The sequence below is a fragment of the Vulpes vulpes genome, chromosome 5 (genome assembly GCF_048418805.1).
Source record: "Vulpes vulpes isolate BD-2025 chromosome 5, VulVul3, whole genome shotgun sequence".
NCBI lineage: Eukaryota > Metazoa > Chordata > Mammalia > Carnivora > Canidae > Vulpes > Vulpes vulpes.
In genome coordinates, this window is record NC_132784.1 from 138,497,011 (window position 1) to 138,523,079 (window position 26,069).

General features: G+C 61.3%; 1 protein-coding gene across 6 annotated transcripts in view; it reads left to right on the top strand.

The window, feature by feature from the left end:
- GRB10 (growth factor receptor bound protein 10) overlaps window positions 1-26,069 on the top strand; it is a 153,506-nt gene that overhangs the window by 53,560 nt on the left and 73,877 nt on the right. For 5 of the 6 annotated variants that reach the window (XM_072760100.1, XM_072760104.1, XM_072760102.1 and 2 more), the window contains 2 exons: window positions 1,424-1,513; window positions 20,723-20,813. In XM_072760100.1, coding sequence (XP_072616201.1) covers window positions 1,463-1,513; window positions 20,723-20,813 — 142 coding nt within the window. In that variant the 5' untranslated portion in view covers window positions 1,424-1,462. Of the gene's footprint in view, window positions 1-1,423; window positions 1,514-20,722; window positions 20,814-26,069 lie in introns of those variants that run through there. The other variant, XM_072760105.1, reaches the window with a different exon arrangement.

The following is a 26,069-nucleotide window of genomic DNA, read 5'->3' on the forward strand; positions in this document are numbered from 1 at the left end:
TGACCACCAGGGCCCCCTGTTGTGAAACCTGCGTTGCTTGGATTCAGATGCCGAGAGCGAAGCGGGGGCCACGCTTGGCGTGGGCGCTGGGGCACAGTGGACGCACAGCTCACATGGGGGGAGCGAGACCAGGAAGGGGCATTTACGGTTCTGGGTAGCAGGTGGAGAGATGGCTGTAAGCCCAGCGTGGGGCCCGGGAGCCCAGAGGGGCCACTGACTGGGCCACCTTGGAGCAGTGGTGATGGGTGAGAGGCAGCCTGAGGGGGCTTCCTGGAGGAGGTGATCCCTGAGCCCAGTCCTACAGGGTGTAGTAAGTCGGCTGGTGGTGGAGCTGGAAAGACAGCGGCGAGTACAGAAGCTCGGGAAGGTCTCTCGTGGCCAGAAATGATGACTCCTTCAGGGGGGCTGGGCCAGAGAGGAGCCGAGGGTCCAGGGCGTGCGCCTCTGGGATTGATGACGCCGGGGAGTGTTAGTTGCTGCCGTTCCTGAGATGTTTGCGGAGAGGACGCGGCCGCTGTCCCTGGGTCCACACCCTGCTCTCTGCTTGCTCGGAGAGTAGAAGGAAGCGTGTCTCGGGGGAGCTCCCTTCATGGAAGTTGGGCAGAGCCCCTTATGTGCGTTCAGAGGCAGCGGGGACCCAGCCCGGGTCCAGGCCGACCTGCTGGTCGCCCGTCGCCCCAGCCCCTGTCCTCTGCCGCAGAAGGGAGGGGGTCTCTGTCACACACCCCCGGGACGCTCATTGCCTGCTCTGGGTGCATCGGGCGTGCGGGTGGCCCCCAGTAGATCGCAGGAGGGAAGACGGGGCCTCGCTCCTGCCTGCTAGGAGCTCGCTGCAGGAACTGCTGGGCTTTCTGATGAAGCCGCTGTTACCGGCGGCTCCCGTGCACGTCAGGAGAGCCTTCGCGGGTTCAGAAGTCGGTTTCTGGGGGTGTTGCTCTCAGAGGTGGTCGCCACGGGGCCTTCGGGAGCAGCCGATGGGGGCGGTTGGATGCCTGTGACGGCGCTGGATCTTGACTGTGGCCCGGGGACCCAGCGCCTCCTCGGGGCCTAGTTGCAATAGGGCTGAAACCATGTTCGCCCAAGGAAGGTAAAGTCTTCGGGTGTTAACGTTGTAACAAGGGCAGGAGCCCAGGTCCCTGGGAGCTCCTCAGGGGACGAGCAAGTGGCCGGAGCCGTGGGCCAGCATCCCCCTGGCCTCTGTGACAGCCTCACAGGCCCGGGACCACACGGACGCCTCCCCCGGGGCTCTGGAGCCCACCCTCGTGTCAGGGAAGGCTGGGCCCCGTGAGCAGATGTCCTGACCGGGTGCCCCACGGCCTGAGCCGTGTCCAGGGGCTGCCCGCTGGGACGGGTCGCTCGCAGTCAAGTGGTGAGCAGCGAACTCGTGCTCTGGTCTGGCTCTGACGGTCTGTCTTTGTTGCAGGTGCTGCGGAGCGGTAAATGTAGCTCGAAGAAGGAACCCATGGCTTTGGCTGGCTGCCCAGATTCCTTCTTGCACCACCCGTACTACCAGGTAGGCGTGAGCGTGGACGGCTGCTGCCAGCACGTGGTGGTGGCCGAGGGCCCCGGGCGCAGGCGTAGCTCGTGACCGGTGGGTCCCCGTGGGAGCGTGTGCGCCGGGGCTGTTGGCACGGCCCGTAGGGTCCCCGCGTGTCTCCCACGGTTTGCTTTGCTTGGGAGGCCTCATTGCATGTCCTCTCTGTCCGTGGCATCCTTGAGACGGTTGTTGTCATCGTCGCTGTGCGGTGTTGCCTCGGAGGCGCAGGAGGCGGCGTTGGGAAGGAGCAGGCTCTGGGCTGTCGCCTGCTGGTCCCCAAAGCTGTGGGTGGCGCGTTGCAGCGGCAGCTTGGAGGGTGTCCGTGCAGACACAGCACCCAGGGAGAGGAGTGGGGCCAGGGAGGTCCCTTGGCTTAGGCGTGGCTTGCCTTTCAGACACGCAGTCCTCCCTCAGAGCATGGGGGGGGGGGTTGTGCAGGACGAGCTCAGACCCGCGCTCCTCCAGGGTCTCGAGCTCCTCTCCGTGGGCCGCTGGGTGGGTTTCCCTGGGACGCTTCTCATCTTCTCAACCGTGTTTGTGTTTGAACTTTTACTTTTCAGTGTGGAGGGGTGTCCCTGAAGGAATGCACAGCCAGGCCTGGTCCGTCTTTTTTTTTTTTTTTTTTTTTTTTAAGATTTTATTTCTTAGAGGGAGAGAATGAGAGAGAGAGAGAGAAAGCAGGCGCGTGAGCAGAGGGCAGAGGGAGAAGCAGACGTCCCCCGAGCAGGGACGCACACACCCCGTCCCCGGGAATCGATCCCAGGACCTGAGCGGAAGGCGGACGCTTCACCGACCGAGCCCCCCGGGGGCCCCAGGCTTGTCCATCTTTATCAACCCCCCCAGCTCTCCCAGTACTTCACAGTCGCTCTCCCGGCCTCTCTCTCCAGCAGAGCTCCCAGGTTTGAGGTCCTTCCGCGTGCCCTCCCCTTGCTCTGACCTTTGCAGTTGTCTGCACTTGTTTTCCCCGCCCTGAACCTGTCAAGTCCGCCCTCGGCGATAGTGATGAGCGTCTGCTCGCGCATCACGGTGCAGAGATTCCTTTTTAGTGGTTTTGGGCACGGAGGGGACGTGAGCCTTCAGAGAGGCTGAAAGCTAGGGACGCCATTCGGTGCCACCACTGAGATCGAGAGGAGGCCGCCGTCGGTCACAAGCCGGAGAAGAGGGCCGCTGCCCTCGCAGAGCTGCCACGGGTGCTGGCGGCAGCATCGTTCAGCGGGCGAGCTCCGCGTCAGGCCCCCTGCCATCCGGTGCTCGCGTCCCGGTTCGGAACGGGGCCTCACCCTGTTGAGCCAAGCTCTGGGCTGCATCCGCGGGGCGTGGGTCCCGCTCCCCGATGGCCACTTAGCTGCGGCCCGTTGTCTGGGTCCAGCCTGTGCGCAGCTCCTGACCTTGCATTTCACACCGTCACTCCCAGAGGGAGGGGACCAGGGCACGAAGAGGGAAGCCACAGCTGCGGGGGAAGGGCGGTCAGCCTGGAAGTCAGTGAGCACCGTCCTGTCCCGCGGGCTGCAGAGTGGACCGAGAGAGCCAGCCAGGCCTGATGGAGGGCAGGCTTCATGGCACACGCGCAGGCCCTTTTGCCGCCGCCCGCCCCTCCCCCCCCGCCCCGTCTTCAGTTTCCTGCCGGGTGGACAGACAGGGAACAGCCACGGAGGGACGATCGCCTCCCTGTCGCCTCTGGCCGCGTGTCTTTGCTGACTCAGTGGCCCGAGGCCGCGCTGCAGGAGCCAGGGAGCGGTGGGCGAGTGCGGGGTGGGCAGCGCAGCCCCACGCCGTCCCCCCCGGAGGAAATGCTCGGTCACGCCGTTCGGTGGCCTTTGATGGCACAGTCTTCCTCCCGTAAAAACCCAGCAGCCAGACTTGGCAGCTCGCATCCGCGTTCCTGGAAAATCAGATGACAGTTCCAGAATTTCTCAGAAAATGGGATGATTTACAGCGAGTCCCAGTCTTGAGCAATCTGCAATTACAGCAATTAGAGAAATCTCCCAAGTCTTTATAGAGAAGAGTTTCTTCAGATCTTCAGCGTACGAATGGTTTTCTGATCCCAGCCGCTCCCCCCGGAGCTGGGGCTTGGGTGCCTTACGGGCTCGGTCACCGAGTTGCTGAGATCTAGAGTTTTTTTATGGACACAGAAGCACCCAAATTAGCATGTGCATTAAATTACTGTGCTTTCCGCTGTAGGGATGGAGCCAGCACGTGGGCGGGACGGGCCCCAGGGCTGGTGGAACAGGGGACAGACAGCCGCACTTCTAAGACGCAGGTTTTTCCTTTAAAATATGATGCCCTAGTTCTGCGGCCTTGATGGGGGCGGGGGGGCAGTCACGTAACACCCCCGAGGCTCAGTTTCCCTGCTGGTAAAAAAAGGGTGAATGGTGTCCAGGTTACGGGGGGATTGGAGCACCCGCACGGAAGTCACCCGGCCCGGGCCTGGCCGTGTCTCGGACACCCAGCCCAGGATAGTTCCCTCTCATCCTTCGGTGCTCGACTGTGCCGGCCGAGGCATCGGGGCCAGGGGGACAGTCTTGCACAAGGCAACCTGATTCCCGGGGCTCAAGTCTGGGTGGGGGAGGCGGATGTGGGGAAGGCGGACATGGGACAGCTGGCAAATAAGATGAGGAGGCGGGAGGGAGAGGAGGTCAGGGCGGCCTCCCTGGAGGAAGTGCCCGGGGCAGGACTGGGCAGGGCACTCTGCATGGAGGACGGAGGAGGAGGAGAAGCCTGCTCTGGGGGGTTGGGGCCGGAGGTGAGACTTTGCTCAAGCAGGAAATGGGGGTGGTGAGAAATAGAGACCACCGTCTGCCCGTCGTCTGCAATTTTATTTTTATTTATTTTTTAAAGATTTTATTTATTTATTCATGAGAGACACACACAGAGAGAAAGAGAGAGAGAGGCAGAGACACAGGCAGAGGAAGAAGCAGACTCTGCGCAAGGAGCCCGATGCGGGACTCGATCCTGGGACCCCGGGGTCACACCCTGGGCTGAAGGCGGCACTAACTGCTGGGCCACCCGGGCATCCCTTGGCTGCAATTATAGAACCTCAAAAGCTCAAGACTTGAGAAGTATTCTCATTTCTCACGTCGCAGCAGACCCCGCTCCACGTGTTCAGGGCACAGTCGCTCCGTTACCAGGCCACCCTGCATCCTGCATGCGCTCGCTCAAACCCAAAAAGTCCTTCATTCCCACTGCACGCAGCCTCCAGGGCTCCGAGGAAGGGACTACGCCCCCGTTACGAGGCCCATTTTATTTACTTACTATAAACGAAAGCTGCATTTATTACCCTTAAGAAAAATGCACAAAGCAGGAAGCGTGAGGGCTTCAGGTTAAAACGTGGGAGCGGAGCGTGGACTGATGCTTCGGCGGCCGGACGCTCAGATGTGAACGTGCCGTGGCTTGTCAGGCCTAGTGTCGAATTTCCAAGTATTCACGCGAGCATCGAACTTTACCTTTACAATTTTTGTTCTTGAGTTCTGAGTCCAAAGCACGGATGCTCGTGCTGGACGTCAGACGTCTGAGGAGCGGTCCGCGTGATCCCGGCCGCCCGACGCCTGCTTACCTGCCGCCGGGCGGCCGTCTGAGAGCGGTTTCTGCCTTCTGTCCAGCGCCCCTGCTGTCGCTCCGCTGCATTTCAGCCCCGATTTCCCCGGGCCTGGAACCTTCCCTCCCAGCTCCGGCGCTGGCCGGCCCCCTGCCTGCTTTTGTAAATGAAGTTTTCTGGGAGCACAGCCGGGATCATAGCCGGGAGCACAGCTGGGAGCACAGCCGGGTTCATAGTCGGGAGCACGGCCAGGAGCATAGCTGGGAGCACAGCCGGGATCATAGTCGGGAGCACAGCCGGGAGCACGGCCTGGAGCACTGTCAGGAGCATTGCCAGGAGCACCGCTGGGAGCACAGCCGCTGCTCTGCTTGCACCTGCGCAGGCTGCTTTGGACTCCGCGGCCGCCCTCTGCCCTTCACAGTTGGATGCACTGCTCCAGCGAGCGCTGCGGGCGGCGGGGTGAGGCCAGAGCGGGCCTCCTTGCGTCCCTGGCTTGTCCGACCCGTGGCTCAGGGCAGCAGGGTCGTGGCCCAGAGCCCGAGGTTGGGCCTTCGCTGGCTGAGATGTTCTCGGCATCTGTGGATGTGTGGGCACAGCCAGATTCCTGCATCTTCCGGCAGCGTCTGCAGGACCTGAGGACAACAGCCCCCCCCCCCAGAGGCTTCATGTGGGATCGGTCCCTAGAAATGACTTCCGTTCCTAGAGCCCGTCACCACCGTCTGTGTTTTTAGCCAGAGAGGGATCCTGTAGCTTCTTCGCTTTTAGTCTTGCGCAGCCGTGTCTTGGCAGCAGGAGGTGTCTGCCGGGCTCCCTTTCCCTCCAGAGGTTTGTGGCTGGGGACTCTCGCTCCTCGTGGCTCTGCCCCTCGAGGGGAAGGACGCACAGGTCCTCCGTCCCGGCCCTCCCATGCCGAGAGCACCCCGGCTGCTGGGACGTCTACCTGGAAGCGCCTTTGCAGAGCGCGCCCAGGGTGCATTCTTGGTCTCCTAACAACGGGGAGACCTTGACGGGGCTTCGTGAGGCAGAGGAGCCGATTTGGACTCGCCGCAGCGTACCGTGAGCTCGCGTCCGTGTCCGCCTGGCGGGTGTACAGCATCGCCGTGGGGCGGCGGGCGCCGTAGGGCGCGCGGCTCTAGAAGAGCCCCATGATGGGACCCGTCGCTGTCGTGGGCCGATGGGCGCTGCTCCCCGGTGTCCTGGAGCGAGGACGTCGCCTCTGGAAGCAGAGTTAGGGGACCGTGCGCATGTGAGGTCGCGGCCTCTTGACTGGAATCACGGCAGCGTGTTCACGTAAAAACGGATGGCGCTTGGTTTGCGAAGCCCGTCCGCGTCCTGCCCTGCTGAGCCGCCCTGCCCGGTCCGGTGGGCCGGTGCCCGGTGCAGTGGCTGGTGCTGGTAGGTGGCTGCACCGTCAGTGTAGGCGGAATCCGCTGCACACGCTCTTCCTCGCGCGCAGGGAGTCGTGTGGCTGCCTCACGAGTGACAAGCGGACCGTGGCGGGGTGCGGGGACCCCAGAGGCCCACCTGCTTCGCCTCCCCGCCGCGTGTCGTTGCTCGCTCGGGCTCAGCCTGGCGGTTCCCCAGCGCAGGCTACATATTTAGGCGTGGGAGGGGGACCCCGACAAAACATACTACTTTTTTTTTCTTTTATATTAGGAAGACACCTAAAACCCCAGGAGGTGTCGGAAGCTCTATTAATTGGCAATGAGCAGCATTCTTGACCTCAGAGAGCTTTTCCCATAATTGATCTTTAAAGAATAAACACTTAGGTGATTCTGAGGTTTCCTCTTACTGAACTTTCTGGCGCCCTTCGTGCGGTGGGTGAGGCTTTTTGGGAAAGGATGGGAAGCCTCGCATTCCGCTTCCTGCAGGTGGACGGAGGGAGGGAGGGAGGGAGGGAGAGAGGGGGGAGGGAGGGAGGGGGAGGGGTGGAGGGAGGGAGGGGGTAGGGGCGCGCTTTTCACCCCCCGACCTGACCTGGCCAACGGGGCCTGGGCGGGGGGTGGATGCTCCGCCAGCTGTTGCTGGAACCTGGGAGCCCATTTATGACAAAGGGACTGGACGGGAACGCCTGGTAGGGGAGCTTTAAAAACCTGGAAGGTGAACCATCAAAGGGCCATAAACTCATGGAAAAGCAGGTGCCTCCGTCGTTGGTACATTGCGGGTGGGATAAAAGTGCAGGAAGCCAGGTGGCGCGGTGATTTCCCAGGGGAGCCGGCTGGGGGCCGGTGTCCTCGTCCAGATCCCTCAGGAGCTTGCGCAGGCGGCCGCTCCCGCTGCACCAGGGGCCCTCCCGCCGCCAGCGGCGCCCTGGCAGCCCGCGGGCTCCTTACCCCTCCTCTCCAGGGAGGGTCTCACTTAGGTCTGGGCTTGCTCCCCCGCTTACCTGCCCCGCGCTCTCCCGCGATCCTTCCCCACGCCGCTCTCTGAACTCCACAAGCGAGTCGCACAGTGAGGTCGTTGCTGACTGTCCGCCTTGTCCCGATGGCCCATCGCGCCAAGAGCACGGGGTCTGAGCCTCGTGAAGACCGGGGGCGCCTCTCCGGTCCTTAGGCCGCGAGGTGTCAGACAGCAGAGTCTCGAGCTCTGGGGTCAGGGAGGCTGTGCCAGGCTGCTGGAGGTCCCGGCCCTCGACGGGCTTGTGCATGGCCGTCGGTGGTCACAGACATCTCTGCGTTGGTTCGAAAAGCTGAGAGCCCTGAGGAGCGGTTTGAGCTTCCCCACCTTCCCGGGCTGATTGCCAGCAGGGTTGCAGGGTGTCCCGGGGAACCGGGCACTAACGTGCATCCGAAAAACCTGCTTCTTAGTGAGCACGTGGCTGTGGAGTGGATTTCGATGTCTGACTTCCGGGGTGGGGGTCTCGGGTGCAGCGCAGACAGATGCTGCAGGCTTCGGCGGCCCTGGGCTGGACCCTGTCCCCTGGGCGTGGCGTGGGGATGCCCCCGTCATGCCTGCCCTGCTTGCTGTGCGACGTGGACCCACAGCCCCTTCTGAGCGACCCCGGGTCCGCCTCAGGGCGAGCTGTGGGCACCTGAGCCTAGGACACCGCGGTGGCCGGATTGCATTTAGGAGGCCAAGTCCTCAGGGTGTGGCAGGAGAGCGGGGGTGCGGGCAGGACGTCGGAGCCACCCCTTCTGTCTGGCCTGAGCGCCTGCTGCAGGGGCGGCCAGTGGGGATAGGGGTCCCCGGGGTATTTCTGGGGAACGGTGCGACGGCAGCATTTCAGAACACGCAGGTTTCAGATATAATTAACGTGTCTCGTCATTGCCTCCTGTCCCTGCCCCACCCTCCTGGCCAGCCAAGTGGCCAGCCTTCGGGTCGGCATGCAGTGTCCTTTGCACGGATGCTTCGGTCGTCAGTGGACACCGTCACACGAGCCTGTCTGTGTGGTAGCCTGGCACTTGGCCTGCTGGGCTGTGACATTTGTGCAGTCTGTACCCTGAGCGTCCTGTCTCGCGGGGCTCCCTGGTGCCTGGGGCTTCCCTGGAGTGGAGGGGCCTGTGTGGTTCCCAGCAACTGCTTTCGGGGCCGGTGTGGCTCAGGGTCCGCTGACAGCTGTCGGGACCGCAGTATGCCCCTTGGGGCTCCCCGAGGTCGGTGCCAGGGCAGGGTTAACAGCGCCCTGGATCAGTATTCTCAGTGGGTCCGGGGAGCCTGCTGGTCCGGGGACCCCGTTGTAGGGAAGGAGGTCTGGGGTCCGAGTGCCAGCGGGCAGCTTCAGCAAACCCGTTGTGGGTCCCGGAACATGAAGAAGCCCGGGTGTGACCTGCTGATGCTGAGCGAGGATCACGACCACGCGGGGGCTCCGAGGTAAAGAAATGTGTTGCGGGGCAGGCCGGGCCGAAGTGGTCTCTGTGGAGTATCTGTGTGTGCACGGTGTCCGTCCTGATGCGTGTATTGCCCACGCATGCATGCGCTCGTCCACACACGCGCCCATCTTCTGGGCGTGAGGCCTTTGCTCGCGGGCCGGGGAGCTCGGGCCTGCAGCCGACCTGTGTGCCGGTGAGGCCCTGCTGGGGTTGAAGCTGCAGTGGCCCTGCCACTTGCAAGGCGCTGTCACCCGCCTGCTTTCCAGGTGTGCAGGGGTGAGCGTGACCCTGAAGGAGCCCCCTCCTCGCCGCCCCTGTCCCCCCCCCACGAGCTGGAGCAGAGTGGGGTTCCCGTCACCAGGGTTGGTGCAGGGGCCTGGGGTCTGCACACCTCGCAGCACGCGGTCTCCCCAGCAAGCCCTTTGACGTGGGTGCCGTTCCCCCGTGGCCAGTGGGGACCCTGAGGCCCAGAGGCCTGCGTCTACGCCCCTCGCTGGAGCCCAATAGCTGGGGGGCGGGGGTGCCGGCCGGGCCCGTCCTGGAGGCTGGCTCGCTCTCCGCCTCCTGAGCCCGTGTGGCCGGGCTCGCACGTCCCCGCGTCCCGGGTCATCTTTGCTGTTTGCCCAGCGACCTGCGTGTCTCCGCTGACGCATGTCGCAACAAACCCCACTTTCTCTTCATGCCTGTTGGGCTTGGATTGTGGTCAGACGTGGTGGAGGCCTGGGGTTGTTTTTTTTTTGTTCTTCAAGACGTTATTTGTTCATCCATGAGAGAGGCAGAGGCACAGACAGGGGGAGAAGCAGGCTCCATTCAGGGAGCCCAATGCGGGACTCGATCCTGGGACCCTGGGGTCACACCCTCGGCCGAAGGCAGACGCTCAATCCTTGAGCCCGCGGGGGTCCTTAGCCCTGTTTTCTCCCTCTGCCTTTTAGCGTTGCTGTAACGATGGGGGATTTCTTACGGGAGCAGGGAGCTTCCGACGTGGCCGTTGGGTCCTTCTGCAGCTTGCTCCCTGTGCCCGGGCCTGCTGGGCCTGACACCCAGGCCTCCCTTGCCCTCAGCACCCAGGCAAGACCTTTCTAGAGCTCAGTTCCATGCGGCTCGTGCAGGAGCTTCTCCGTCGTGGCTGCAGGGGGTGCACCTTTGCCTGCTGCATGCGCTCTGGGGTCCTGCTGCTTTCCCGGGGCTCTCGCCCTGCCCGCGAAGTCGCCTGACGTGTGCACAGTAGCCAGCACCCGGCTGACGGCGGATGCGGCGCCCCGTGCAGGTGTCCCCGGCTCCATGTATGTGTCCCAGGAGGCGCCCCAGGTTCGCAGGGGACCCCTGGTTCGTGTCGCAGGCCGCGGGTGCTCTGGGCAGCGACTGTGTCCCAGGGGTCCTGCCCCGGGCTGCCGGCTGGTCCGATGCACGGAAACCATCTCCGCTTCACTTACTAGGGCGAGAGGGTCCGTTCGCCCTTGAGATTCCATCCTGGGGGTGGCACGGAGCTGCCCCACGCCGCCGTCTCCGTGGTCCTCGGGACGAGGCGAGGCCCAGCACGTCTTCCGCCGCGGCCAGAATCAGCCTGGGAGCCTGCGCAGAGGCCTCCCTCCACAGAGGACGGAGAACCGGGAGAGAGGGGGTTGATCTGCGCAGAATCACGGGGTTCGTTGTGCTGCCGACGCGGGAACCCGGTGCTCACGGCGCAGTGAGGGTCCCCGGTGACCTGCCGGGGCTGGGACCCGCGGTGCTCCTGACCCCGCCTGGGCTGCTGTGCCCGGGGCCTTGCGGCTCCACCTCTCTGTCCGGCAGCTCGCCTGCAGGCAGCCCCGTGGGAGGAAGGCCCGGGAGCCGCGGCCTGCAGCTTCTGGAAGCCCCTTCCTGCCCCTCCCTGCCCTCCCCCTGCCCTCTGGAGACCCTTACAGCTGGCTCCAGTGCGGTGCGGTCGGGGCCCAGGCTGCAGCTCGGGGCTCGGGTCGCCGCTCACCCCTGGCCTGGCCTCCGCCTGCCCGAGAGGGACGTGCTAGTGGGGAAGAGCCGCCCCCCCCCCCCCTTACATCAGATTAAACCCTGGGGCTTTTTCCTGGGCCCGCAGGCCAAATGAGAACCCTCGCTAGGTTTTGAAATGTAGTTTTCAGAAAGTGCGAGGAAGAGATGCCTGCCCTTGACGTGGAGGGGGAGGGGGAGGGCGTGCCGCTGTGTGCGGGTGCCCTGCGGGAATGGGCCGGTCCCGGGGGTCCCTCCCGCCTCGGGGGCACGTGCTTCCCGCCCGGGTTTGAGCCGAGGTGTTGCCGGTGGTGGTGTCATCGGCGGGCGGAGGCTCTGCGCCCCACCGAGGAGGCCTCAGGGCAGCCCCGCGGCCTGACCAGCGAGCTCAAGGCCTGAGATGCCGAGGGACTGTCGCCAGGGCCAGGTCCCCGGGACTTTGAATCCACGCGGCCTCATGTTCACATCTGTGCTTCGTCCTTTCAGTCCAGGCCTGCGTGGAGCGGGGGGACTTGATTCCCTTTGCCTCCGGGGGGGGGGGGTGGAGTGGGGCTCAGCTCATCGGTGGCCCTTCGGCCTGGGCCCCCGAGCCCCCGGATGCTCAGGACATGCAGTCTGTGCCAGGGAGGGGACAGCAGGAGGACCGCCGGGAACCGCCCCTCTTCCAGAGCTTGGGGTCCCGGTTGGCCAACGGTCGCAGGGCCAGGATCGGAGCACGTCTGATTCCGTCTGGAAGTTCGTGGTTTATCAGAACGATGTCATCGCCGCGCTGGGTTTGACCCCCGGGACCACCCTGAGGGCCCGATCGTCTGCCGTTAATCAGCCGCCCAGACTTCTGTGGCGTCGCCCGCCCCGGGCTGCTAGGGCGGCGTAGACCGTGACGCGCGTCCAGGCGCTCCTTGCCCGCCGTTCGGACAAATTCGCGATATGTTAGCGCCTGCGGATGTTTCGGTCTCCGTTTTCTCACCCAGAGAACAGACCGAGGGGCAGTGGGGGAGGGACTTGGCGCCCGACGATCCCATGTCCCTGGTGCGCTGCTCCCGCCGCCTGCTGGCCCGGCCAGCTGCCCCGCCTCCCTGGTCGTCTTGTCCAGGGGCCACAGGGGTCCGGCCCCCCCGGGGGCAGGTTGGGGTGAAAGAGGAGAAGAGGCATGTCGAGTGCCTGGGGGGCCGACGGGCGCTCGCACACAGGGACCCTCGGCGCCCGAACAAGCTGCACCTGCTCGTCTGTTAGGTCACGTGGGGCAGTTGTGCAGCGCCGTGTGACCCAGGCAGTGGGAAGGTGCCCGTCGGCCTGGAGTCCTTGGTCCCCCCAGGACGGGGTGGGATGCCTGGCACCCCGACTCCCCGGCCGGGGCCCGCGGCTGCCCCAGGGCTCCCCCGATTGCAGGGTTGTGAGTTCAAGCCCCACGTTGGGCTCCACGCTGGGCACGGGGCCTCCTTTAAATAAAAGTTACAACAGCATTTTAGTTTCGAGAGGGGCCGCTGGTTGCACTTCAATCAGTAGGTTAATGACTTTGGAAAACATCAGCCTCGTATGAAAGCAAGAGCGGACCGGACGGTCGAATCCGCGGCGCAGGACACCTGGGGCCGTCCTCACCGCCGGGAGCGCGGACGCCATCTTGTTTCTTGTTGGTTTAGGTTTCAGGGACTTGGAGCATCCGGCTCCTTTTCTGAACCCTCTTCCACTAGGGTTCCTGAGACGCAGGCCCCTTGGGAAATTGTGGGTCTGACCTCTGCCCCCGGCAGGCCTCTGGGGCGATGGCTGTCCGTCTGTCCCTGCGGGCTCCTTCCCGCAGCAAAGCCAGGGCCTCCGTACCAGCCGTTTGTAGCTGGTTCCCCGGGAGGCACATCCAGAGTTGAAGTCCTGGGTGTAGCTGAGGGCCGCGCACGGGCGAAGGCCTGGTGCCCTGCAGGCGATCGGGGTTGGGGTTGGCGGGGTGGGGTGGGGGCTGAGGTCCTGCAGGACCGTCGGGGACCCAGGCAGAGCACGGGGAGAAGGAGAGACGGTGAGGACAGGCCCGTCTCCTCTTGCCAGTGCCGTGCCGACGACACGCGGCCCGTGGGCGGGCTTTGGGGTCCGTGTGTCCTGTGGGGCAGACTTGAGAATCCTGCTGTGGTCTCCAGGTTCTAGGAGGGGTGAAGACCTCATGGGCTCTCGTCCGAGTATTTCCACTGTGGCAGTGAGCGGGGGCAGGGCCGAGAAGGCCACTTCGTCCTCCTGGAGCGTGAGCCTTTGGCCTCCTCAGTTTTCCCGTGAGCTGTCCTCTTCCCTGCACCGACGGCTGGTGGCTGAGAGCACGGTCCCCAGATTCCCGAAGCATGCCCTGGGGGTCGACCTCTTCCCGGTTCTCAGAGCGCTGGCCCGGGGCCCGGGGTCCGGGTCACAGACGCTCCGCCAGCTTCTGCTTTGCTTGGGACTCTCCGAGAAGGGAAAACTGAAGGGAAGTCAGGTCGAGGTTAAGGGAACTTGCCTTATGTGATCACGCGTGTACATTCGGTTTGCTGTTGACGAGTGACCCTCGGCCCGGTCCTTAGGCTGAAGAGGGTGGTTGGCGAAGTGAAGGTGGGAGTCTTGGTGGAGGAGGAGGAGGAGGAAGAGGAAAGGGAGGAGGTGGAGGAGGGATGAGCAGGTGCAGGAGGAGGAGGAGGGATGAGCAGGTGCAGGTGGAGGAGGAGGAGGAGGGATGAGCAGGTGCAGGAGGAGGAGGAATGAGCAGGTGCAGGAGGAGGAGGAGGGATGAGCAGGTGCAGGAGGAGGAGGGATGAGCAGGTGCAGGAGGAGGAGGAGGGATGAGCAGATGCAGGAGGAGGAGGAGGGATGAGCAGGTGCAGGAGGAGGAGGGATGAGCAGGTGCAGGTGGAGGAGGAGGGATGAGCAGGTGCAGGAGGAGGAGGGATGAGCAGGTGCAGGTGGAGGAGGAGGGATGAGCAGGTGCAGGAGGAGGAGGGATGAGCCAGTGCAGGAGGAGGAGGAGGGATGAGCAGGTGCAGGAGGAGGAGGAGGGATGAGCAGGTGCAGGAGGAGGAGGAGGAGGGATGAGCAGGTGCAGGAGGAGGAGGAGGGATGAGCAGGTGCAGGAGGAGGAGGAGGGATGAGCAGGTGCAGGAGGAGGAGGAGGAGGGATGAGCCAGTGCAGGAGGAGGAGGAGGGATGAGCAGGTGCAGGAGGAGGAGGGATGAGCCAGTGCAGGAGGAGGAGGAGGGATGAGCAGGTGCAGGAGGGCACACAGGCAGCAGGCAACAGGCACCCCAGGGGCTGGGCGCAGAGTGTGGCCTGCGGCCGATGTGTGGTCCTTACCCGGCAGGCCCCGTGCTGACCAGGACACCGCCGGTGGCTGAGCCCCCCGCCCCGACGCTTGCCAGGGCCTCCAGCTTTTTTAAGTAAGGAAACTGCTCCATCTGCCCCGTGAACGTTCCCCATCTCGAGAGCCAGGTCCGACGTGGGCCTCGGGTGCTGGTGGCACCCAGTGTGGCAACGAGCCGTTCAGGGCCCCTGCACAGGCTGTGCGGGCAGCTGACGGGCACGGGTCTCCCTCCGGGTGGGCCTGGGACACGCTCTTCTTGCTGGTTGGGGTGCGCCCTGTGACAGCGCTCCATGGCCCCCTCCTCCTCCTCCCTGCACCCTCACCATCTCCCTGGGGGGCCGCTTCTCCCCCTCCCTGCACCCTCACCATCTCCCTGGTGGGCCGCTTCTCCCCCTCCCTGTACCTTCACCATCTCCCTGGGGAGCCCCCTCCTCCCCCTCCCTGCACCCTCACCATCTCCCTGGGGAGCCCCCTTCTCCCCCTCCCTGCACCCTCACCATCTCCCTGGGGGGCCGCTTCTCCCCCTCCCTGCACCCTCACCATCTCCCTGGGGAGCCCCCTCCTCCCCCTCCCTGCACCCTCACCATCTCCCTGGGGAGCCCCCTTCTCCCCCTCCCTGCACCCTCACCATCTCCCTGGGGAGCCCCCTTCTCCCCCTCCCTGCACCCTCACCATCTCCCTGGGGAGCCCCCTCCTCCCCCTCCCTGCACCCTCACCATCTCCCTGGGGAGCCCCCTCCTCCCCCTCCCTGCACCCTCACCATCTCCCTGGGGAGCCCCCTTCTCCCCCTCCCTGCACCCTCACCATCTCCCTGGGGAGCCCCCTTCTCCCCCTCCCTGCACCCTCACCATCTCCCTGGGGAGCCCCCTTCTCCCCATCCCTGCACCCTCACCATCTCCCTGGGGGGCCCCCTTCTCCATCCCTGTCCCACATCTGAGGACGTCAGTGAGCAGGGAGGGGCGTGCACTGGCCAACTCGCCTTCCTTACCTTCCGCTGTGGATTAAAGAGCACCGCAGCACTGGGAGTGCGAGACCATTTCATCTGGGCTGTCAGAGAAGGCTCCAGAAGGAGGTGGCTTCCCGGCAGGGCCTGGGGGATGAGCGCGCGGAGCGTGTGGAGGGCCAGGCAGAGAACGTTCCAGGTAGCTCAGCGTCCCCGGGCAGAGCAGGACGGGGAGGCCTGCCCGCGGTGAGCTGTGCCTTTGAACTGGAGGGAAGCCAGGTCAGGGAGGCGGCTGCCAGAACCTTCCGTGGAAGCGAACCACGCAGGGTGAGGAGCTGGGGCTCTGCCCACCCCCGGAGTCAGGAGCTCGCGGCCCGCAGGCCTGGAGTCTGCATCTCCCAGCAGTGCTTCCTGGAGGGGCCGGCGCCCTGGGCCGTGACCGCACGGTGACACCCGCTGCCCTGCCCGCCAGGACCCCGGCCTCACACCCCAGTGCGAGGTGCTTTTTCCACGTGATCTTTGAAACTTCGGGCTCTTGGGTAGCAGAGCGGGGGCGAGAAGCACCTGCCTCCGTAGGCAGGGGTCTCCGCGTGTCGGGGGCGTGCTCCTGACTGGGGAGAGAGAGCGCTCCAGGGAAGGGGCTGGAGGCCTCTGGACAAGCCTGGGCCCAGCAAGAGGAAGAAGGAGTGAGGCTGGGGGGGCGGTGGGCACTCACCACCCCCGGAAGTGTGACGCAGCAAGGAACCTTCTAGAAGACAGCACTGCCCAGCTGGAGGATCAGTCCCTCGTCCCGTCCTCCCCTCATGCTCCCCGCGGCCGAGTCCTGTGGGGCCCCTGGGCCCAGCATCCTGGCCAGGCCGCCCCTGCGGGGTCATCGGCCCCTGCCCTGGCCCCCCGACGTGGGTGGGAAGATATCCGCGAAGTTACCCCGTCCGGAGGCCACTGCGCCTCCTCCCAGGGAGGCGGGATTCCTGCCTCGCCCCCTGGATGCCGCCTCCAACTTCAGAAACTCTTTCTCCAGCCGAGGGGGGCTGGGGTCCCGGCCCAGATGCTGACGTGACCCGCCGGCCGGCGGAGGGGCTCGCCCAGGCGCCCAGGCCCCCTCCAGGTAGGCAGCCCAGGCCCTAAGGGCCCTGGTAGAGGGACGCCCGCCCTCGCCGCTGGCAGCCGCTTGGCCCAAATCCTGGACTCGGCCCCCAAGGCCGTGGGGGGGGACACCCCGCTGTGCGGGCTGCTGACCCCACGGGAGGCCCGCTGACCTGGGCCCGCACCCACGGGACTGAGCTGGGTCCAGGGCCACCGTTGGCCTCTGGAGAGCACAGGGACGTCCGCGCCCGGCCTTGCACGCCGCCGGCCCTTCGCGGGCTTTGTGCTACAGACACCAGCGTTTTTCGTACTATGACGCCTTTTCCCGCTTCTTGGGGTAAGAGGCTTCTTGTCTGCAGCTTCTACCTGTTGAGGCTTTTACGTTTGTTTTTTGTTTGTTTTTGAGTCTTACGTACGAGACACACGGACACCAAAGGACGGTTAGTTTGACTGAGATTCCGGTTTCGCGGGACGTCCTGTGTCTGCATTTGCTAAACCCGGTGACGAGGTTGCCTAAATGAGGTCTGGAGGTTACTTGTCTTCCACGTAGACGTCTCTGCGGGGTCAGACGTGCTTCCACTGACGAGGGGGTGCTCAGGGACCGCGGTACGTGCAGGGGTGACGGGGTCTGGGACGGGGACGAGTCTGTGCAGGGGACGCCGCAGCGGGACAGGCTGGGTGGGGCCTGGGCTCCAGGGAGGCTGTGCCCCTGGTTTACGCTCTCCCGGCGACGTCTGATTTCAACCGGTTGGTTCACCAGCAGCGCCCGTACCTGTAGTGGGTCGCGCTGCTCCTTTGTGTGGAAGTAAATACTCCAGAAGAGAAGCTTTATTCGCTTAGGCGACCCTTGAAACGAAGCTAGAACAGGACGGATCCACGCAGAAGCAGCAACAGGGGACGTGTGTGCCAGGGACCAGGTGTCAGAGGCCGTGCAGGTGGAGGTCGTGGCCGCGGCCCAGGAACGGCTCATCTGTGGGGCCCACGCGTGACTGTGGGATGAAGGCGACCTTCTGGGGCGGGCACAGCGGGTTTCTGGTCTCCCCTCTTCCCGTCCGCGCAAGCTAAGGTCGGGGACACGAAGGGGGAACGCGCCCAGCTGGAAGAAAGGCCAGGACAAAACCTCCGCGGGGGCTCTCCGGTTTCCTCGAGGGGACGAGGGCGGTGGTCGCCTGCAGAGGGACCCCAGAAACGAGGCTCAGGGCACCTGCTTATGCTGAATTGCATTTCTGAGAATCAACCATTCCGTTAAAACCACAGGCCAACGGGATGGGAAAGGCGTTTACGACACGCGTGGGCCAGCTGCTCCCTGCGCGTGGGAGGAAGAGCCCTGACGAGCAAGCCGGGGTCCGGGGCTCGGAGGGCGGCCACCTCCCTGGGCCCTGGCTTGGCACTTGGTGCTGAGTGTGAACCCTCCAGCCACCCCGGAGGGGTCACCTCGCCCGTGTCACAGCTGCACCGACAGGTTGACTCAGACTCCAGAGACCCGGCCCCACGGAGCTCGGCTCCTGAGGGCGGGTGGGCTTGGCTTGATGGCAAAGCCCTCGGGCCCTGCGGCGCCCCTGCAGCTGACCCATCACAGGGGGTCCCGGGGAAGCAGGACAGAGGGCTAAGAAGCTCTGGACTATGGTGAGCCTCCTCCGTATTGAAGACCCACATTGAGGGACGCCCGGGGGGCTCAGTGGTTGAGTGTCTGCCTTTGGCCCAGGGCATGACCCCAGGGTCCTGGGATCGAGTCCCGCGTTGGGCTCCCTGCATGGAGCCTGCTTCTCCCTCTGCCTCTCTCTGTCTCTCTCATGAATAAATAAATAAAATATATTAAAAGACCCGCATTGAAAACCACAGGTCCAGGCTATGGTTTAGCTCTGGGATTGGCCAGAAAAATTTCCTGAAAAATCAGCAGTCTCTGTCCACCACAGATGCTATGAAACGGGCAGTTCTCCTCTATTTTGGGTGGAAGGGTGAAGTGCGAGGACAAGATTCTTGACTATGTATCTAGGCTCAGAGCAAAAAAATAAAAATAAAAACACGTGGGAAGCCTTTGGCCCAGGGGTTCTACTGCTTCCCGGGATCCGGGATGCAAATAGCCGGAGACGTGGACAGGCTCGGACGCGCTGAGGTGTTGATTGGATTGTTACTGGTGCTGAGGCTTGCGAGGGCTGCAGGTGTTGACTAGAGTCACTTAGTATCTGGGGAAAAAAAAAATTTTACCAAGGTTTTAAAATAGCATCTTGTGTTAATGGAGGAGGGGGAGAGGCAGGACGCGGTCATTCACCCCGGTGATCTCCAGGGTCCCGCGGTGCACCCCGGCCGTGCAGAGTCCACGGGCGTGCAGCCGCTTACCCTACCTGCCATCCTCGGACTCAGGCTCATTCTTATTGTACTTCTGCTCTGTTTCCCAAAAAATGACCTGCGTGTTTTAAAATCTGGAGGAGAAAGAAAAAAAATATTTAACCCCTGGTGGTAAAGAGCGGATTGGGAGGATGGATGCTGGCCGTGGCTTTGCAGACACGAGGCGGGGGCCTCAGCACGGGGGCTGCGCTGCAGGTGGGGGTCCAGGCGCCGGGCGGCATCAGGTTGTGCACTGGCCTGACCACCCAGCTCTGTCCTCGGCACCTCGGCGGGGCTCCCGGGTGGCTTCGCTCCTGCCTCCGGACCCCGTGTCCTGCAGGCCAGCCCTCCCCTCATTCCTAACCAGGAGCTTGGTCCTTCTCTGGCCGCGCATTTAGGGGTACGATGCGGATTCATGGGGTCACCCCGCTCGCCCCCGCCGTGGAGCGGCCCAGGGCTTGGCAGCGCCGAGGGGGATGCCCTGTGGCCGTGGGGAATTTCAGAACGACAGGCTCAAGTCCAGCGACACGTGTCACTTGATGAGGAATCTCGTTTTCCATCCGGGTCGCTTGTAACCCCCACGCGGTCCGAGTGTAGCCTGTACGTTCCCGGCGAGAAACTCCCACGTCGCCCGCAGACCGACCGCCTTTGTGTGTTTCTTCTTGTCTTGGGGGGGGGGGGGGGGGCGCACCGAAACCTGATGGGGTCCCATCCCCGGGGGAGGGGACAGAGGTTCATTTGAATTTTCGCTCTAGTATCTAGATTCCCGGAGTTAGCAAGTATCACATCTGTGATTAAACAGCAAAAAGAAAGCAACGGTTTTCAGGGACGGACGAGCAGTGCAGATCACGCTTGCACGCTGGGGCTCGGATCCGTTTGCCCCAGGTTTCCCGGGGGGCGGCGTGGCTGAGGGGTGGGTGTCGGGGGGCTCACCCTTCTGGACCCTCCCCAGCGCCGCCCACCTGCCTCCCCAGCCCTAGCCAGTGGGCCCCCAGCACGGCATCAAGCAGACCCAAGCACGGGGACACGCAGGTTGGCGTTGGCACAGCGGAGGGGGTGGGGTATCGTCCGCCCGTTTCTGTTCCCCGGCGAAACCTCTGGACAGAGAACCACCTGCTGGGGAGCGTCCGGGTGAGAAAGCGCCGAGTCGAAACCATCGAGCTTCTTTGAGTTTCTCGGGCAGCTTTGGCAGGAAGCCGCGTGGACCCTGGAGCACCCCCACCCCCCGCCGGGGATCTGATCCCAGGGCTGCCCCCTCCGGCGGCGGACAGGAAGGTGGACGTGACCCTCTGCGCCCTAGGTCCTCGTCTGTAGGTAGGAGCCCAGCCCGGCGCTGTTGGCTCCTCTGGCACACGCACGTGGGTTGTCGCACCTGCGACCGTCTGCGGTACCACGAGGCTCCTTCGCACCCTAGGGATGAGGTTGCTGCATCGGCTGCTGTCTGTGCGACACGTCGGCAGCACGGGACATGGGCCTCGCAGGCACGGTTCTGACCCCTGAGTGGGCAGCGATCCGTGCGCCCTGTAAGAATCCCAGAATCTCTTGAACCTGGAAGAGAAATTTGACCCCTTCCTACCCCAAGGTGATCGCTGCTAGTATTTTCTGAGTGTGTAAGTATGAAGAGGCCCAGGCTCTTTTCCCACATCCTAACCCGTCTCTCGTTGGCTTGGTTATGGCCTCATGAAGACGTTCTTGCCAGAGTCGGTAGCGACGTTGCCGTGTTAACTTACGCCTGAAATTGTTCCCCTCCTGACGTCTGAACGAAGTGCCCCCGGGCCCCTCTGCTTAGCGGAGGGGGGGGGGGCGATCATAAAGCAGCCTCCGAGTGTTTCCTGGCAGATAACAGACCGCCCAGGGCTTGATTACCAGTAATTGTTGCAGAAAATGCACGCGCTCCCCGGAATGCTAATTATTTACACGCGTTGCTTAAATCCAGCGGGGTCGGCAATAACTTTCTGGATCGCTGTTCGGGCAGAGCAATTTAAGCCAGAAACCTAGAGTAACTTCTCCTCCGGCTCCCTTGCGAAGCAGGTGGCGCCTGTTCGTGATTAACTTCCCTTTGACGGTGTATTTTAAACAAGGGCCGTTTAAGACCAAGGAGGTGAATAAATTCAAGGAGTTGAGGAAGGAGGAGGAAATGCGGGGGATGGGGACCGTGGCCCAGGGTGGCTGCTGCTGCTGACCACAGCCTTCGTGCTTCTGTCTCCTGCAGGACCAGGTGGAGCAGACGCCCCCGCCGAGTCCACGAGACCTGGCAGGACCAGGCTTCCCGGCGCCGGCCGACCGGCTCACAGGCCACCAGGGTAAGGGACGCTGGCAGCTGGAGCCCGGGCCGTGGCCCAGAGGCGTCGGGCCCTGCAGCCGAGGAAGCTGTTCTTGCACTCGCACCCGGAGATTCGGGCCTTGGCTCGGTTCCCCTTTCAGGGAAACACGCTCTAAAACGGGGGGTGGGGGCAGCTCGATGGTGGGGTCTTCTCGTACAGGCGGCCCCTGCTTTTCGAAAGTGTGTTTCATGCAACTTGGCTTCTCCGAGAGACCTGCCAACCTGCCTTCTTCGTACCCACCTGTATTTGCTGACCCGGAGAAATCCAAAAAGGATTTCTGCTTTGGGGGAAAAAAAAGACTCAGCATTGCTTTTGCGGGGAGCAGTTCTCGAGGCGGCGGGCGCCGAGCAGGACACAGGCCCCAGCGGGCACCACACCTGGGCTTCACCCCCCCCCCCCCCCCCCGCCGTGTTCATCCGTGAGCAAGATGCGGCTTCAGGCGTCAGAGAAGGCTGAGGGAGGTGGGTGTTGGCTCTCGGAACGCTCCCAGAATTTGTCCAGTGAATTAATGGTAATTGGTTCTTTCCTTTACACCCTCCCAGCTCCGGTGGGGCGTCATAGGCACGCTGCACCCCCGAAAAGCGGGGGGAAACCCTGTGATTCTGTTCAGGGCGCCCAACTTGACAGTCACGCCCCATGAGTTGTCTCAGGATACAGCGTAAAGGCACCTGGACGTCACCTGGGGGCTCCTCGCGGGGAGGTGCTCTTGACTTCGGCATGTTTGTGTTGGCACTTAGGCTCGTTTCGTGTGTCTGTGCTCTTGGGGATTGTCTACCTTGCCGTGATTCCTTCTGTTCTCCTTCTGTAAATTTCTGATGGGCTCATCACGGGAGAGAAAGGACGGGGATTAAAGGCAAATCAGGTCTCACGGTGCACGCTTTGCTCCCGGGTGGGCAGCCCGGGGAGGGATCGGGAAATACGCACCTGGCTCATGGTTTGGGTTCCTGGGGAGCTTAAGTACAATAAATTGTCAGGTTTAGGACTGGGAGGAATTAGAATAATCAGAATTTTTAAATTGCTTAATTACAAAGGGGTTGAAATTTAGCAAAAATAAAAGCTGGGAGCTTCCCATGTGGTCAAAAAGATTTTTTTTTAAATTTTATTTTTTTATTGATGAGAGAGAGAGAGAGACAGAGACAGAGGCAGAGGGAGAAGCAGGCTCCATGCAGGAAGCCCGTTGTGGGACTCGATCCTGGGACCCCGGGGTCACGACCTGAGCTGAAGGCAGGTGCTCCACCCCTGAGCCGCCCAGGGGCCCCAAAAAGATGTTTTCTCAAGTGTCAGAAGATTTGTGAAACAGGATTTTCTGTATCAGGCGTAATGTGAGGCACCATTTTCAAAAACTTGCGACGCAAAAGAGCAGCAATTAATGCTGGCTTTGAAACTTAGGAACATTTTAATTTGTTGCATTCCACTGCTTACCAGTGCTCTCACTTAAACTGAAATCATCTACGTTTCGGCATTAACATTCATGTGGAAATCCGCTTTGACGCTCTAATCAAAAAGCCAGAAAAAAATTACATCAGAAGAACTTTTTAAAGCCTAAACCTTTTTTTTTTAAGGTTTGAAAATCTGGAGGGTGTGCATTCACATATCCCATAGATCTGACACCGGCTCGGGCAGTGGCAGTGAGGGCTGAGCACAGACGGCCGAGCGGGCTTCAAGCAGAACAGAGCCGATTCCCTTCCTGGCTCCAGGGTTACTTGCCGAGCATCTGATGCATCCCAGCGCCTGAAGCAGAGATGAAGGGAACGGATGGATGTGTCGCCACTCGAGGCTTTGAGCACCTTTCCGTCCAATCCTCAGTAATTCTGCACTCGTAGCACGTAAAACAGTGTAAAACAGGAAAATCAGAAGGACTCAACCTGGCTGTGCCCCAGGACAGGTGTTTTTACCGAGGGAGCAGCGCCCAGGCTACTTTCAGCGTCCTGTGGGGCCACCACCCTCGGAGGGTGGTTCGGGTTGGGCAGCCGGGCGCAGCCAGCGGGGGTCCAGATCGCCGGTGTCCACAGGCAGCAGAGTGGGTCTGACCAGGGCTTCGATTTTGTGTGCATCATGCTCAGGGAGGTGGACGAAAGCAGTGTCACGAAGGGCGAAGCGAAGCGCACTGGGAAGAAATGGCAGGAATAGGTCAGGTGGGTGTGAGAGAGTCCACGTTTTAGAAGTGAGATATATGGTTATTGACTTTGTGAAAATGCTGGATTCAGTCTAAGGAGGATTAACGAGCCAGCGTCACCTCCCGACATCACGGAGAGAGCTGGGAAAACAGGAGCTGGCTTCCGTGTGCCCGAGTGGGCACGTAGACGGGGACTTGGAAGAGAGGCTGCTGGGGATTGGCCAGAACTGAGAAGACGGTCCCCAAAGCGTGCTCTGAGAACTAAAAGGAAAAGGGAAGATAATCCAAGTCTGGAGGCATCTAGCAAGATTCCAGAAAGCGAGAGGCAGAAGGTCTGCAGGGAAAACGCAGACTTCTCAGGGCCCGAGCGACCGCTTGGGGGGTGGGGGGCAGCCCACCCAGGCACAGCGAGTGCCAGGGGAGAGCGTGGGGTGTTGGCAGGGTGCTGCGGGGAAGTCCCCATCTGTCTGCAAGCTTACAGCGCACGCTGAGAGCAGAAGAAAGCCTTCCAGGCAACGACTGAGAGAAGTTGCTAACTGGCAGTCTTGTCTGAAAGGTTTATTGAAAGTTGCGCTTCGGAAAGATCGGGAATGTCTGGCAAGACGCAGACTATATGGGACACAGTCGTGCGCAGAGAAAGGAGCGCGATGTCGTACAAATTGTTAAACTAAGGTTTGACTTGCAATAATTAGACGCTCTGAATGTGTGTCTTTTGACGCACAAAGTTGCACGCGTGGTTGTATCATAATAAGACCCCAGTTCAGAGAAGCAGAACATACAATGATTTGAGGGTGCGTTGGGAAAAAGTATCTTTAGTTACATATTTTAAAGATTATTTATTTGGGGGGGGGTGGGGAGAGGAGAGGAGAGGGAGAAGAATCTTCAAACTCCCTGCTCAGCACAGAGCCTGAGACAGGGCTCGGTCTCACGACCCAGAGATCATGACCTGAGCCGAAATCAAGTATTGGACCCTCAGCCACCTGAGCCACCCGGTTAGTTACATATTTTAAAATCTTAGTTACATATTTTGCAGCTTAGTTACAACTAAAATATTGGTTAATTAATTACTGAAAGAAAATACATATATAGTTTCCAACCTAGCAGAAAAAGGTATAAGGGGATCTATATTTAATAGAAACAACCAAAAAAAAAAAAAAAAAAAACAACCAACATCAATAGAAAAGGAAGAAGAACAAGATGAGAAATAAAAAAAAAAGAGGTCAAGCAGAGACAAAATAAGATTGTCGTGTGCTTCCAAGTGTATCTGTAACCGTATTAACAGGCCGGATTTAGTAGAAAGGTACAGAACCCTGCACCCAACAGACTCTTGGTTCTCTTCTGAAATCTGTGTAACTTATTAAAAAGTTGACCACATACGGGAAACTGCACTCAATTTTATTTTTTAATTTACTTTTTGCACTACATTTTAAGCCATCTGTTTCCTGCAAGCCCCGTTCTTTGACCCAGTGTGATTAAATCAGAAACCGACAGAAAAAGTTCAAAACAAAGACAGGTAAACGTGTGTGTGGAAACTTTTAACGCACACGCCACTCGTGGATCATGGGGGAAATCACCATGAAAGTAGCCGGCCTTTAGAATGGAAAGATGAGTGTACTGCAGGGAGAAAATTGTATAAGGCTGAAAAAAAAAAAAAATAGTATCCGAGCCACCATTTCTAATCTTGGAAGCAGAATGGAAATTAGGAGCATGGGGACCCCTGGGTGGCTCAGCAGTTTAGCACCTGCCTTTGGCCCGGGATGAGATCCTGGAGTCCCGGGATCGAGTCCCATGTCGGGCTCCCTGCATGGAGCCTGCTTCTCCCCCGGCCTGTGTCTCTGCCTCTCTCTCTCTCTCTCTCTATGTCTATCATGAATGGATAAATAAAATCTTAAAAAAAAAAAGGAAATTAGGAGCATGACAAATGAATGACCCTAAGGAACATAGAGCACGTGGTTACAAAAACCAAGATCAGAAGTTACGAGAATGATGAGAAATGTGTGGGGTAGGTAGGAACAAAGCCCACAGCCAGTCTTTTGTAAAATCTGCACGACTGCCGACGTCTGGCGCAGACGCCCAGGAGGAAGGGTGGGCACGCAGGAAAGCCACGTGGGGAGCAGGCCAGAGAGTCCAAACAGTAACACAAGAAAACCATCGACGACTCCTTGCCTCTCACTGCGAACATGTGAGAGGAGGATGTTGCAGCGCAGACGCATAGAAGCAGAATTGCCACACCCAGCGCTGACCAGGGCGTGCAGCCGCGGGAGCTCGCGCCCGTCGCCGGGAATGCAGGACGGCACAGCGCGTCGGAGGGCGGCGTGTCACCAAGCTTCCTCTGACCGTGTGATCCCGCACCTTGGGGTTTACTCAGAAGAGCCGAAAACGTACGTCCGCACAGACGCCTGCACGGGGACGTGGCACGCTGCCGCATTCAGAATTGTCGAAAAGCTTGGAGGCAGCCACGACGCCCTTCGCTGGGTGAACGGATCGATAAGCTGCTCCGTCCAGACAAGGCAACGCTCCTCCGCGCTGAGAAGAAATGAGCTCTCGAGTCTCGGAGGGCCGGGGAGGCCGCGGCGGGCATCGCTGCGTGGAAGCCGGTCGAGAACAGCGACGTGCGGTAGGAGCCCCGCTCTGTGATGTTCTGGAAGAGGAAAGACCGTGGAGGCAGTACGGGGGCCAGCGGCTGCCAGGGTGGCAGTGGGGAAACGTGGGAAAGGGGCAGAGAGGCTTAGAGGAGTGACGGTACCGCCCACGAGGTGGTAAGGGTGGGCCCGTCGCCGTGGGTCAGACAGACGGGTTCATCTACGGTTACAAAAAGGTCGGTTCTGGTGAGTGAGGTTGGCCATGGGGAGGCATGTTGTAGGGGGCAGTGGGGATGTGGGCGACAGCCATAGCCTCCTCTGGATTCTGTTGTCGACCTGAAACTGCTCTCAACAGATAGTCTTAAAAAAAAAAAAAAAAAAAAAAACCTGACCCCCATTAGAAAGAAAAACTAAAAGAAAAAAAGAAAGAAAGAAAGAAAGAAAAACTAACCTGCAGATTACGTAAGAAAACCAACACTACGGCAGCCCTGGTGGCTCACCGGTTTAGCGCCTTCAACCCAGTGCATGATGCTGGGA